This window comes from Crassostrea angulata, chromosome 8 (assembly GCF_025612915.1).
Source record: "Crassostrea angulata isolate pt1a10 chromosome 8, ASM2561291v2, whole genome shotgun sequence".
NCBI classification, from domain to species: domain Eukaryota; kingdom Metazoa; phylum Mollusca; class Bivalvia; order Ostreida; family Ostreidae; genus Magallana; species Magallana angulata.
The window spans coordinates 39,057,673-39,073,711 of record NC_069118.1 but is presented as its reverse complement, the minus strand read 5'-3'; the positions used below and the strand labels follow the sequence as shown (position 1 = coordinate 39,073,711).

The window sequence follows — 16,039 nt, the reverse complement described above, 5'->3', positions numbered from 1 at the left end:
GAGAGAGAGAGAGAGAGAGAGAGAGAGAGAGAGAGAGAGAATGGTGAAAACAATCGTGAATGAAAGAAATCAAAAACAACGTAGTACCTGACTTATATTTATAATATTTTGTAATTTAATTCATATATATGTCAGAGACAGTCTCGGTCACGTCTTAATACAAAAATTGTTTTTTTAAACACAAAAACCAAATTCGAACTTAGAAATCATGCATGATGACAGGGTAACAAAAGTCTCCTAAGTTTCTTATTCACTTAGACAGTACATGTTCAATGTTTTTTTTTAATGTTTATTGTGGATACAGTGTATAAAAAAAGGACATTTTTCCCCACTAGCTTTCAAAACATATGATGGTTTATAAACACAATATACGTGTTGTTTCACATACCGTTTTTTTAATCACATTTTGATGTGATGTTGATACACTCCTGCGAGTTCAAGTCAACAACCGAGTTATGATACAACTGGGATTTCAAAAAAAAATTTTTTTTTGACAAAATTCTTTTTAGGTACGATTAACTGTGACAAAGCCCCAGTTATCATGTTGCAGATTACTTTAATCAAACCGTTCAGAGGGCCTCGTGACCTTCCGGTTCTCACATTGCTTTGTAATGTCATCCAGAGACCAATTCAGAGTGACATGAACCAATGACGGCCGTTCCCCCTTTAAATCCGTAGGATTTGTACAATGGCGTCTGGGGAATCGAGCGCGTAAGTATTAATTCTCGTCTCGTGACTTACAAAGTCTCGTCATTAAACTGGTTACCACTAGCATCCAATTAGAAGGGATATACAGTTGAATACCGGAAAAAAATCATTCAAGCTAAAAAAAAAATAAATAACAATGTTACAAGGTCAAATTAGGTATATCAAGTTAAAATATGAAAATAGATTCAATTTATATTAAAATGACATATAAACACATTAAGAATTTTGGTCATGTGCATATGCACGCGTCCCGCTAATTTAGATAAAACAGATCTGTAAATAGGCTCCTTGTGATGGCGGATTTGCAGATTAAAAATAAACTTTAAAAAAAAAACAATAACCAAAAAACCCTAAAAACCAAGTACCCGTTTTACAAATTCAGCATAATTAGGACCAAGTTATATTATAGTTCAGAACTTTTCTCTTAGTCCATTACTTATCCATTTTACTATTCAAGCTGCATCTTATAATTTCCTATGTTATGTTTCAACTTTAAGGCAGGCAAATCGATGTCTGAGAAACGCACTTAACATGGTAACGGTTTTATTCTAGCTATTGGAATGAATTGTGTTCACATTAAGTTAAACAAAAATGTCTACATGCATATACTTATTTCATTAAAACTTTTTCACGTCATTTCAAGATTATCTCAAAATATAATTACTTTGCATTTCATGTATTTAATTTATTGGATTTAAAAATGCCGTTGCTAACTCCGCCAAGGGAATGCTGGATCGTTCAGAGTTTAATGCCTTTCATTCCCCATTCTTGATTCTTCTATCAACTGAGCTGCATTTCTTTGCAGTGATAATTTAAGTCCGACTTGTCACTGCATGTAAGTGTTGTATTCTATTTGGAATGAACATGAATCGTCAAAGGATTTCACAACCAACAGAACACTCTTGATTTGGGAACAAACACCCATTTGTAGATGTTAACACATTTACTATTAAAATTGACGTACTAGACAAAAATGCACCCGATCATTTATAAAAGTTAACTCAAATTCAAGCAATGGCCATTGTTTAAAGCGATCATATTAATCCAAATGATAAATAAACAAAGAGAGATTTGTATCTAAAAAAAAAGTAGTATCAATGCATTCTCTCTCATATTCAAAGAATTTAAATATGTATGAGGTATTTTATTTCTATTGATGTATGCATGTGAATGTTAAATATTATACAATTGAGATAGACACTTCACATCTATTTATTTATTTACTTCTCTAAGGCGTATACGGGTAGACAAAGGTATGGATTTTCACATTCACTTATAAAGTTCATTATTGCGTTATATTAAAAATGATTAAATCGCTGTTATCTTAAATTCTATCTTAGGCAACATCTTAGAAAATCTTTGTGAAATGAGCTCTAAAATCATTAAGCTTTTACTAGTATTACACCGCCGAAACACTAAATTGGTGTTTAGAGCTCTTTGAAATAAGTGACCTAGAATTATCAAATATTAACAACACTAATAAATTTCTATTGTTTATACATTTTGCGCAGACTTTGGATAATATGCAAACATATATATTTATAATAATGAACATACTTTCATTTGATATTTTGTAGTACGTACAGTATATTTCTTTCGGCCTAATTCATGATATGATACTGTTTAGAGAATAAAGAAACAAAACATTCAATAAACATTAGAGCAAGGCTAAATTATAAATCAATAAATTAATCTTTTATAGCTAGCTAGCTAGCTAGCTAGATAGATAGATAGATAGATTAATGGATGGATAGATAGATAGATAGATAGATAGATAGATAGATAGATAAATAGATAGATAGATAGATAGATAGATAGATAGATAGATAGATAGATAGATAGATAGATAGATAGATAAACAAACTTAATCCTCTATTTTGGACATAAGTGCAATGGCTTCCATATCTATTTGAATAAAGATATCTTTTTTGGTTAAATATGATGTAAATGTACCCCATTCTTAAATGCAGTTGAATCCGCAATTTCATCAGACGTACACGTATTAAGAACAAGGCGGTTACACTCTACATCACTTTAAGGTAATGTTGCATCTTATTATTTTTTGCAATTTCAATGAAATTTATTTCCTACTGACATTTGAAAAACCACTGTCAGCATAATTAAAAAAAACCCACCATGATCTTATCATGATACAACCACAGCATAACATAATTAATCATTATCTTATCATTATGGAACGCCATGGCTGCCTTATGTTAGGTGATTTTATTATATGCTGTGGGTTTATAATTATATGTTGTGGTTTTATAATTATATGCTGTGGGTTTATAATTATATGCTGTGGTTTTATAATTATATGCTGTGGTTTTATAATTATATGCTGTGGTTTTATAATTATATGCTGTGGTTCTATAATTATATGCTGTGGTTTTATAATTATATGCTGTGGTTCTATAATTATATGCTGTGGGTCTATTATTATATGCTGTGGTTCTATAATTATATGCTGTGGATCTATTATTATATGCTGTGGATCTATAATTATATGCTGTGGGTCTATTATTATATGCTGTGGGTCTATAATTATATGATGTGGTTCTATAATTATATGATCTGGATCTATTATTATATGCTGTGGGTTCATAATTATATGCTGTGGGATTATTATTATATGCTGTGGTTTCATAATTATATGCTGTGGTTTTATTATTATATGCTGTGGGTTCATAATTATATGCTGTGGGTTCATAATTATATGCTGTGGTTTCATTATTATATGCTGTACGTGTATTATTATATATTCTGTCGATTTATTTGAATCCGGATTTCTCGTTTTGGAGTTTACATTTACAGGCAACTACAAGTGTAACGTTGGACTTGGGGGATGTTTTGGCTGATCTTGACTTAAATGACACCATTGAAAATTTCAAATCGGAAAGAATTGACTTGGATAATTTTTTAAGTCTTACAGAACAGCAATTAATCCGATTAGGAGTAAAGACAATAGGAGACAGGTTGCGGTTGACAGAAAGGGTAAGATCGGAGATAAAAAAGAGAAATGCATGTAAACCAGTTGACCGTAACGAAACTTTGGCAAGTCAGATAATTCAACAGCGAAATACTTTGTTTAATCGGAACAGAAATCGCCGAGGTCAGAAGAGACGCACGGGCAGTGTATCTAATTCTGTAGATGCTTCGGACTCGTCTAAAATCCCACGCACACGTGGAACCAGAACATGGACCGTGACTGTGGTGTGTTTGGCAGATACAAATGCTAAAAAAATTCCATCCGTAGAAGAAAAAACTGTTCTTATGAAGGCTGGGTTGGGGGCTAAAAAAATTCAGTTCAACTTGGATGATGAAGAAGATGATGTTCTTTTAAGACTACAATCGGATAATATAAATATGAGAAATGGTGAGAGCATTGGATTCCCACAGTTACAGAATTCTGGAGGGTTCGAACTGCTGAACTGTAAACAGAATTGTCGGGAGCTGACATTGATTAATTGTCATTGGAACGTCAGATCATTAAAATCATACATTGGCAATCAAGCTAAAATTTACATTCGTCCTATTCAAACTAGCCTAGATACAACACCAAAAGATCAGGGAGAAATATTAACTGATGCAAAAGTAAGCTGCAAAGCCTGTCATTGCCTGTTTTCAGTTCGTGAGTTAAGGGCACACATTCAGACTTGCATGGGTGGAAAAAGCATATGTGAAAATGAATTACTGGCACAAGATCTAGATAGTGATGATCTACCTGACCCAGAAATTGGCAGGCAAGGGCAGTTGCCTGTTATAAATCCAACTCAAAGTTTCATACCACTTCAAACCACAGACCAGGATGTGAATTTGAATAATACAGTTTTGTATTTTAATCCCCCTTTTGTTTTCATTCCTGAGAATGAGACTCAGCCTCAAATGTCTACAGAATGTATTGTACCAAGCATTGATAGAAATTCGTCTACTCCAATTATGAAAGAGGATGAGTCTAATCTTCCTGCTGCAAGTTGGACAAATGGCACAGGCACACTTGATGACCAGTCTCAAAATGTTAGTAGCAGACCCTTACAAGCCTTTTTGGCATTACAGCAAAGTACAACAAATTCCTTGGATGTTACCTCTGCCGCAAGTTGCATCACATCTGTTGAAGCGACTGTATGTGCAAATGCACATGAACCGGTGTTTCTAAGTCCCGAGTCTGCTTCAGAGGAAAAGAGGCAAGAAGATCAGACTATTGAGGCAGTTATTGCAACAGCAATAGAATATTGCTTAAGTCATAACATTCAAGATCCTGTTGAAATGCTTCGATATTTACAAAGTGTGATTGTTAGGGGACGAAAACTTGAAATAGTAGATACATCACAATGTCTTGAAGGTGCAACAAACTTCATAATTGTTGATCGAAACAACATTCTTGAGACTGCTTTTGAGGAAATTGATTCCATTGCAGACCTTAGAACGACGCTTGAAGTGCAGTTTTATGATGAGGTAATTTAATTTTCATTTAACATGTTTAATGAAATACGTTTATCATTCAAATACAATGTATATCAATAACAAGATGTATTTGTGAAACACTAATGCCCTCGTATGGCAGCTTATCATAATTTCTGAATTGCACACAAACTCCAAAGATCAAGGTCAAAAATTTTCGTACTGGAAGGAAGGTCTTGTCACAAGGAATACACCTGTGAAATATGAAATCCGTAATTTTTAACTGTTCAAAAGTTTAGGCCAAGGTTAAAATTTTTGAAAAGTGGGTCAAACTCCAAGGTCAAGGTGAAGAGGTCAAATTTGGTGGTACCTTAAGAGAAGATCTTGTCACAAGGAATACACCTGTGAAATATGAAACCCATATCCCCACCCATGCAAAAGTTACTGACAAGGTTAAAGTTTTAGCAGACAGACGGACAGATGGACGGCCCCGACACAACAAAAAATATATACCCTGGAAACTTTGTTTATAAGGGCATAATAATAGCAATTTATATTATTATTACACTAGTTTGTATTCATGAACATCATCCCAGAATAAAACAGATTTTGCTTTGTTCTTGTTGAAAATTATTTCACACTTCTGAGTATCCTAATTTTGTAATTTTCTATGAATTTATTTTTGTGAATCCTGTAATGTTATACCAGAGTTTTTGGTTTTGAATAATTGTCTTCGTTTAAATTTACAAATTGTTCTTGAAGAGAAACAAACTCCATTTCATTGTATAATTGACAGACTGCTGAAGATCTTGGTGGTCCAAGGAAGGAATTTTTTCAACTTGTATTATCAGAGATAAAAAGGAAGTACTTTGACAGTGGGCTTTGTGAACACCTTGCTAAGGATTATTTGACAGTAGGGAAAATTATGAGTAAGTGTCATGTTTTGATCAAATCTTTTATAATTCTCACAAAACAGTCTAAGAATAATATTTTGAATATACTGACTGTGCTTTTATTCCCAATATGGATCTTTATTAAGAGGTTCCATTGCCTTAAATGCCTTTTCATTGTTGATCACCTTTGATATCAGGTACATGTACATGTATTTATTATCAGAGTTCTACAATGTGTAGATTGCTAGCATCTAGACATTGCATTCACTCAATCCCATTTTGTTAAAGAATTAAAATTACTGTATTGAATACATCTATCATGTCTATTGTTTGTTACACATATTATTAAAATGTTTATTTTAAACACTGAATAGGTTTAAGTGTACTCCAGAATGGAAAACTTCCCAAATTTATGGACCCAGCAATCTTGGAGGATGTTTTCAGAGATGAAGATGGAAGCAGTGACTGCATCAAGAATTTGAGAAAGGGTCTGAACTGTTTAGGATTAGTCAAGGTATGATGACCATACTAAGTATATGACAGAAATTACACTCAAACCTGTTTTAATGGCCATTCTAAGAAAAATATTAGATATCATAATTTAGATCAGGCTCGTCAAACTGCACGTGACATTTGGTGCGTTTAGACCGTGATGTTACATGACGTTGTATGTAAGTTACATTTTCAAAAAGAAGCCTGAACAGTGCTGAAAGTAAATGAAAAACGCTTTGTTTACTAATTTATCTTCAATATTTATCCATTAAATCAGGGCATGTTTACTTTAAGTTGAACTTTTGCTGCTATTCTCGTGAGAACTAGCTTAAACAAGTGATGCATTGTAATTCTAAATTACTGCATCAAAAAATTCTATCAAATGAATGTGCAGTAGTCCGCAATTTTCTCTGTGCACAGGTATTGCTTTATGAGCTCGCAGTGACAAGTGTCGCTTTGCTCGTTGGGCTTGCTATTAGCTGTCATGAGCTGTGATATATAAAAGCATTTGACAGTGTTGTTGATGTTCTTTGTATCAGACAGTATGAATTTATACTAGATATTATCAGTATGCCTTCATTTTTCCATATTTTCTTTACAGATTGGAAGTGTGTTCCCTATTTTTGTGCACTTATTTAGACCTTCTCAGACTACATTGACCCTGAAGGCTGTTATACAGATTTTAAAACCAGTATTTTCTGAAGAGGGATCAAATAGCAGACAACTTGAAAATTCTGTGTATTCAGCATACTTGAAATATTTCAGAGCAGTTGCTAGTAAGTATGCAAGTTGCTGAGCATATTCAGTGATTTTTTAGGGCCGATTTTCGGGCCCAATCCCAATTGAAAATATGTCTGAATTTTCCCAAAAAATAGTGCAAGTTTTCCCAAAGAAAAACTTACAAAAAATGTGATAAAATTCAGTGTGTTTATTGCATGTTTTTCAGTGAAGTTGAAGCAGGTTTTGTTGTTCAGCCATGTCAGATTTCTTTATTAGATAATTCAACCACTATTGTTCTTGATGCAAGTAATTAGATAATTCATACCAAAAATAGTCTAGTTTTTGTTATAAAAAATGTTGTTAAAGTAATACAAAGTAAAAAACAAAGCTTTTTGACTGTCACAATGCTTTTTAAGTGACTGGGTTTTCTGGGAGATTCCCAATTTAGCCTTTATTGTTGCTGAAATTCCTAATTCTGAGGGCCCCAACCCCCAGTCCCTAAGTACTGAAAAAAAAACCCACTGAATTATTGTACAAGTGGAAATTTTAGCGAGAGCGATTTCTCCTTAAAAATTGGTAGGACTGATCCACAATAAACGATCATAGTTTTTATAGCTTAAAACTATTTTATATTAGCATCTTTAGGAAATTTAGATTCAAATTTGTTCAAATCATGATTCCAGGAAGTAAGGAGGGGAAACAATAGGGATGAAATGTTTACAAAGGAATAAATAGGAAAAAATCTTCTGTTCAAGAACAGCAAAGCCATTGTTATTGATATGGACGCATTCTCAGGTAGCTTAAAATTCAAGCCCTTCTTTTCAGTCTCATCCGCATGTGGTTAGAGCATCTGCTGTAGAGTCACTAAGTAAGGAGTTGTTCTTTACGTTGCATGTTCGAATCCCACTGTAGAACGTGGAGAGTGGTCCTTCAGATGAGACCCCATAAACTGAGGTCCCTTGTCGCAGTAGGTGCTGGCACGAAATAAATCCCTCCTTGCTCAATGGCCCTGAGTGCCGAGTATAGAACAAAATTTGCAGCTCTCCACCAGCAAGCACTTGCAACTCCATATGAGTGAAGAATTCTCAAGAGAGACGTTAAACAATTTACAATCAATACTGAACAGATTTGTGCTTTTTTTCTAGCCAATGTGCTCAGGTGAGCAGTGTGGCCCATAGACCTGTTGTTTTTAGTGAGAAGTAATTTTAGTGATTAAAATGGTCATTTAATGTCAATGTTTATAGTGTTTATAAAACAGTGAATAAAAACTGGCTACATATTGAGAAAGATCATAGTGCTATACTTAAATTTCATATGACCCCAGGGGAAGGTGTTTTGACTCCAATGCAGGGACAAAATGTCTTACAGAATATATAATGCTTGAGGGTACAAAACACAGTTTTATGTATGACATCAGCTAGGACATTACTTGGTGAGGGACAAGCAAAACTGACCCCTATAAAAAAAAGAAAATGGAGGCTTGTTATATAGACTTTTATACATTAATGGACAGCTAAAATTTTGAATTTTGAATTTAATGAATATTCAAGTACATGTTTAATACAAAGATCATTTACTAATACATGTATGGGGTGTTTGACACTTGAAACATAGGGGATATTCAGGGAAGTTTATGCATCCATTTGCAGTAAACCTATGCATTTTTAGCTCGCAATTCCTTGATCAACAAACAGTGCAAAATTCTGACATAATAAGTTATGTACATTTCACAGAATAAATCCTTAGGTTTTCTTTGAATGTACGTTACTTTTAGAATACATTTTCCACCTTTTGAAAGAGGTATATAACAGTACCTGCTTCTTAAGCATGCAATTCTGCACATGTGTAAACCAGATGTGTTTTGGGAGTTATCTCCCCCTATTAAAAGTATCCCAAAAACTTATTTTTATCTCCTTTTGTTAAATATTAAGATAAGACTCTTCTTCATGCACATAAAAACAAAGAAGGTGCAATTTTTACATAGACTTCCTATAAATAGCATGCCTTCCCAGCATGCTTCTCTCTTGAACTCCCTCTCCCTGAATTTTATAAGAAGCTGCATTTAGCTATTTGAATGGAAGCTAAATACACATTTAGAAAGAGTGTAAAGCTATCTACCAAAATCACAAATAACACAGCCCTTGGGGCAAGAGTTCAGGCTTTTGGCAGTGGATTGGGGCAAAATGAATAAGAGATGAATTTTGTTCTATCAGTTTGCTGACAATGAATGAAGAGTGAAACCATATTTAGAGATGGTACAATGTACTGTTTACAGGGAAATTTTCGCCCCTTTTGCCTTATCCTCATTTGAGCGAATTTAAAACGGGGCGAAATGAAATAATACAAATAATTTTTGTAATAAAACTATGAATGGGCGAATTTAAAACAGGGCAAAATTGTTTGTAAGTGTGAAAGGGCAAAAATTAAACGGGGCGAAAATTACTGCATACAGTAGTCAACCAAAATTTTTGATTCAGTTGGCCTGGGAAAGGAGTTCTGGTGGGGAGGGGGTCTAAAATTCAAAACTTTTTCTTACGGTTGTTAATGAATGAGAATAACAATGTGCATTTAGAAAGAGGATGCTGTATACACCCTTACCAAAGTAAAATTATTGCTGCAACAATGCCGCAATATTGCGGCTATATTGCAGCAACACATTTTTGTTACCAGAAACCAGATTTTGAGACTAATGAAATGTTGCCGCTAGCTGCAACAACTTCTGGTAACATTTTGGCAATACTGCTGGAGTGTTGCTGCTAGCGGCAATAACTTCTGGCAACATTCTGGCAATACTATTAGAGTTATTTCTGTAAAAAATTATATTAACATGCACCTAGAATATTGCCACTAGCTGCAACGACTTCTGGTAATATTCTGGCTACACTCAGTATCATACTGCCAGTAATAATTTTCTGGTAACATCAACATGACATTGTATTTGATCATTTAAATCATAAACTATTTATACATAATATATATGATTTGATCTGACAATACTGCTAGGCATCATATTTGATTTCTGCTTTAATTATAATTTAAGGATCAGGCAGTGGAGGGGGGTTACAAAATTGTCAATTAATTATTTTGATATGATTTCAGTTATAACACCTCAAAATTTGCCAGAAGTTTACCACAAACTTTTCTATTTTCTCTGATTTATTATGCTTACCGAGCTTGCAAAAGCTTTAGCAGAATTTAGACTTATAAAATTTTACACATTTAGCACATGTCTAAAACTGTCAATTATAATTGCATGAATTGCTTTTGTATACAGTACATATTTTTCAAAAAAAAAATAATAAGTCGAAAAAATTAAATCTAATAAATATTTTATGATTAAAGTCTTATTCTAAGAAAGTCTCAATTAAAAAAATCCAGTGCTATTCCCTTCAATCGCATATAACTGTTATGCATGGATACGATGACTGTTTGAATCACCCCCCCCCCCCCCCCCCCCAAACTCATGTTTTACGTGAATACCGACCTGTCTGTTCTTTTGTAACATTATATTCTTTTTCATTAAGTTAAACTATTAGTCTACTTAGATTTGAGTATCCAAACTGCTCGATGCATGTTGAATATTAAGAATTTTCGTATGCTGTTTGTTTCCACTTTTACTTTCGTTTCAATGTTAAGTTACGCGCGCTCTGATTGGTCGATCAAATCGCTAGCCGCCAATTTTCACATTCGAAGCTGCCATGTTGTCTGCCATCGAGCCTCCTGCCATCACAGTGAACACTGGAGATAGTGAAATGAATGAAATACGGGAATTATCTGTAAACAAGGTTAAAAAATACACTGTCAATGGAGTGTTTATCTGTAAAAAAAAAATCAACGGCTGAACTGAGGACGAATCTGAGTGAACGAATGGAGTGTTGACATCCCCTGCACCATCTGCATGAGCACGTTTTTGAAAAAGTAAGTTTAGCAATAAAAATATATTCATTGAGTGGCAGTTTAAACATGTTTGTTATAAGAATATAAACCTAAAGACTGCGATCTACCATTATACCAATGGGTTTAACACTGTTTAATAACAATGCGCGGATCTAGAGTTTTATTTGGGGGGGGGGGGTCGACGGTTATTTGAGTTTGCCAGGGGAAAGGGGTCCGAGGCATATTTTTGGTAATTTTATAATGTAATTTAAAAAAATTTGAAGGGGGAGGGGGTCTGAACCCCCCCCCCTTGAAACTGCTTAAAATCTGAAAACAATTTCCAATGTGCTTATATGAAATCAATTTATATTCACAGTAGGTCTGCGCTGGGTTACACAGACCTGAAGAAAACCATGAAAAAAGCTGTCACCTTACTGATTAAATGAATGGTGGAACTGGCAACCAAAAAAGAATGATGACGTAATTTGTTTAAGATTATGGAGAGGAACATATACACAACAGTGCTGAATTCCAATGTGGATATTGTTGTGAATTCCAATGTGGATATTGTTGTGATATTCTGATAGCTGTTTTTGTGATTGTTTATGTGTGAAATAAGAATGCCCACGATGCTGTCAAAAAAAAGGACATTTGGATTGCCTAGGACGAATGCCTTGATCAGTCGTAATACAGCAAGTGGTTGTGCAGGACTTGTGAACTATATGGTTTGAGCTTTGCTTACGGTCCATATCCGTCTGTGCGCGTTGTGTCAATCAAACTACAATACATGTTATTCTGCAGCAATAAATTGTCACTGATTGGCTGAGTACTTTTAGTCAAGTTTCATCAGGATTTGTTCATCATATTTGTGTTTATTGTATTTATGTGTTAAATTTAAAGATTATTAATTTTAACTGGTGTCCTTTATAAGCATGTTGAAGTTCCAGTTTCATGTCTCTTATATTATACATTTTAATATATTTTTAATTCAATACTTATTTTGTGCATGTTACATTGAATAATATAATTTTTTTACTTCTGTAATATTGTGTAGTCACAAACTGTTTTTTATTTTTTATTTTTGAAAGTCCAAATTTAATGTAATGCGAAATGTTAGTCTTGTTGTAACCTTTTGGATCTTTAAAAAAATAAAACTGTAATGGCAATTAAAGATTTTTTTTTCATTTTGGTTGTAGATTAATATAATATACATGACTGCTTTACTGTATACATTTATTATTTATAAATATTGCATATATTGTACCATTGATGCCAGAGCACAGAAAATGCATTGAACCAATATTTCTGCAATGTCATTTTTCTTATGCAAATGTATTGCCAGAAAGGTGTTGCAGCATAAGTATTGCCAGAAAGGTGTTGTCGCAACAATATGTTGCAGCAAAACTTTTGCGGCAACATCTTTCTGGCAATATTGCCGCAATCTCATTTGCATACGAAAAACGCTACTGCAGCAACATTGCCGCAATATATTGCCAGAAAGGTGTTGTCGCAACAATATGTTGCAGCAAAACTTTTGCGGCAACATCTTTCTGGCAATATTGCCGCAATCTCATTTGCATACGAAAAACGCTACTGCAGCAACATTGCCGCAATGTATTGCCAGAAAGGTGTTGTCGCAACAATATGTTGCAGCAAAACTTTTGCGGCAACATCTTTCTGGCAATATTGCCGCAATCTCATTTGCATACGAAAAACGCTACTGCAGCAACATTGCCGCAATGTATTGCCAGAATGTTGCTGCAGTATTGCTGCAATAATGCCAGAATGTGTTGCCAGAAGGTCCATATTTTGGTAAGGGCAGAAATTATAGATTTTATAGTCTCTATTGTAAAATTGGGGGAGGAGAATCAAAACAAGTGACCAACATTTAAGATTTCTTGTCCTTTAGACTCCATAATGCACCTTAAATGTAAATATGAGACCTCTTGACAGGTCCCTGTATGGGTTATAATACTCAGGTGACTGTTAAGTCCTGTGGGCTTCTTCTTTGTCTGTTAAAATGCCAGTATTTTACATGATCTTTCATTTCTTCTTTTTCACCCTGCATAACCAAATCATCTCATCCATTGAATTTCTTTCAGGTGGGAGGAGAGGATCTGTATCCTTGCACCACATCCTACAGTTTGCTACAGGTACTCCTGAGGAACCCATTCTTGGATTTACATTGCAGCCTTCAATCCATTTTTTTGAAGTGAAATCAAGTTCAGGGTTTATCCCAACTGCAAACACCTGTATCAACAACATGAAGTTACCAAGACCGTCTTATGAAATTGCATTACCATCTGAAGAGGAACTTTTTGCATTGTACGATTATGCATTTTTGAATACCTTTTATGGTCTATTTTGAATAACTTTATATCAGCTACCTTCTTAACACTAATGAATGTTTTTATTGTCTTCATAATTTCTTATTAGGCTGTATTTTTTAGCTCACCCGAGAGAAAGGCTCTGTCAGTGTTGCTATCTATTAACATTTTCAGCTTCTTTTCCAGAAAGTCTTCAATCTGTTCCAATTTGTTCAAAATTTACCCGGGAAAAAAGCAATCAGTAGTTCATCAATGATTAGTGAGTGTTGTTGCTAAAGGTCTTCTTCACACCTCCTTTTTTGCACTTAATTTGAATGGCATTGGTACAATTTACCTGGCTAATTTGTGTGTGTGCCCTAATTACATTGTAGACAAATATATAAGAATATATTCCAGGATGATTTTGTTCATTACTGGTTACATTGATATAGGAAGAAACTCCTTAGATTTTTAGGCCTGAATGTCAAGGTCATCCTATGAGGACATCTTTTGCTATGGTCTTATTTGGAGAAGTGTTGTGAAGGGTATTCTTCATTGCAGTGCCTAGTATATATTTTTATGGCACATGAATTTCAGTGTATCATATTACATATTGATAATAAAGATAAAAAATAATAAATAACTAGATACGATCTCGTTACGAGTAACGAGTAGGTCTTCCGTTCAATTTTTAAACGATACAATTAAAATATCAATAAAATTTCTGAATTCCACCTCAAACACTCCCTTTCAGATAATGTATACGATTGTCAATATCCTTTAAAATGCATAACAAAGTGTTTTGCTTTTTCACATTTTGCATATTAAAGATTTAAGAGTTTAGTCTCCTAAAATCAATAATTACGTCATCAATGGGTGTGGCAATGCGTTTTACAAACTGATATAGTTATGATCAACAACTTTGTTTCTGTAATGCATAATAAAATCTTTATGGTTTTTAAGGTATATGAAAAACACTTTACGAGTGGCTTGGCCCCTAATTTAAGGGTCCAGCCCCTTTTTCTTGAATTCGGTCGAAAGGTCTCACAAATTCTAACATTTTTTGTTATTACACGTATCTAAAATTGTTGATCATATTTGAGATACAAATGATTGAATATTTAAGGGGCCAGCCCTCTAGATCCTTAATGGGGACAGAAATTGGTGTTTTGATTGATGGAATCGATTAGAATTATCAACGCAAGCATTTTCTCTTTTACAAAGCTTACAAAATATGTCTCCTTCTTTAGATATATTGTCTCAAAGTTTAAGTACTTTGGCCCCTAAAAATCCCTAATTACGTTATAAATGGGCGTGGCAATGATTTTTCCTGATAGATATTGTTACGATCAACAACTTTGCTTCTATAATGCATTACGAAATCTTTATCATTTTTAAGTTATCTGTAATAGAGTTAACGAGTGTCTTGGCCCCTAATTTAAGGGGCCAGCCCCCTTTTCTTGAATTCAATCGAAAGGTCTTACAAATTCTAACATTTTTTGTTCTTACATCTATTAAAAATTGTTTATTATTTTTGAGATACAAATGTTTGAATATTTAAGGGGCCAGCCCTCTAGATCCCTAATGGGGACGAAATTCGTGTTGTGATAAGTGGAATCGATTTAAATCATAAATTCAAACATTTTCTCTTCTACGATGTCTAACAAAATATTTTTACTTTTCTAGTTATATTGCGTCAAAGTTTAAATACTCTGGCCCCTAAAAATCCCTAATTACGTAATAAATGGGCGTGCCAATGATTTTTTCTAATAGATATTGGTACGATCAACAACTTTGCTTCTATAATGCATTACAAAATCTTTATCGTTTTTAAGTTATTTGTATTAGAGTTTATAAGTGTTTTGGCCCCTAAATAAAGGGGCCAGCCCCTTTTTCTTAAATTTGTTGGAAAGAACTTTTAATTATCTACCACTTTTGTTATATATGTCTTAACAAAATATTAACTGATAAAAAGATACAGATCAAAATGTATGAAGTTTTTGATGCAAAATTCGTATCCAATTTTCGAGCCTAGGCAAGCTCAAAGGAATGGCGCCACTGGCGCAAAAAAAATACGTTCTGCACATCTTCAAACTATGGTCTACCTATCCTGAAAATTTCATATTTATATCTCTTATAGTCTCTGAGTTTATGTCTGCACAAAATGGGTCGTAAAAACTTACAAAATCGGCCGTAAATCGGAACCGGAAGTGCCGATTTCAAAAGTTCAAAAAACTTCTAGAATTATGACCACTGGCAATCATCTGTGAAAAAATCGTCGAAATCGGCCGAATAGTTTTCGAGATATCGCGTGCACAAATTTTGTGGAAAAAAATAATAATAATAACTAGACACGATCTCGTTGCGAGCAACGAGGAGGTCTTCCGTCCGATTTTTTAGAAGGAAATATGACATCATCGACTTTGAATTTTGACAACAAAACATGATATGGTAAAAAAGAGTGAAGTACTAATGCTTTTTTGTACCGCTTTTTATAAGTTCTCTCTTATATTGCTTTATTAAATACTAGCATTTCTTCCAATTAAGATAAAAAAGATTAAACTTCTTTACCTCTGGTCCCTAAAAACCCTAATTGGGTAACACAAGAGAAAATCGTTATATTGTTAGTATATAATAACGTAT

At 33.9% G+C, this 16,039-nt stretch overlaps 1 protein-coding gene across 1 annotated transcript; it reads left to right on the top strand.

Moving 5' to 3' along the window:
• The first annotated feature begins 1,838 nt into the window (after positions 1-1,838).
• Positions 1,839-13,951, top strand: LOC128160944 (uncharacterized). The gene is made up of 6 exons (XM_052824229.1): positions 1,839-1,847; positions 3,523-5,163; positions 5,906-6,038; positions 6,377-6,516; positions 7,096-7,270; positions 13,193-13,951. The coding sequence occupies exons 1-6, from the start codon at positions 1,839-1,841 to the stop codon at positions 13,456-13,458; spliced, it is 2,364 nt and encodes a 787-aa protein (XP_052680189.1). The 3' UTR covers positions 13,459-13,951.
• Positions 13,952-16,039: the final 2,088 nt, after the last annotated feature.

Bases quoted from the DNA above. Each gene is read 5' to 3' on its own strand.
- LOC128160944 (XM_052824229.1), top strand. The intron at 5,164-5,905 runs GTAATTTAATTT...TATAATTGACAG, and splicing joins AAGTGCAGTTTTATGATGAG to ACTGCTGAAGATCTTGGTGG. The intron at 6,517-7,095 runs GTATGATGACCA...TTTTCTTTACAG, and splicing joins ACTGTTTAGGATTAGTCAAG to ATTGGAAGTGTGTTCCCTAT.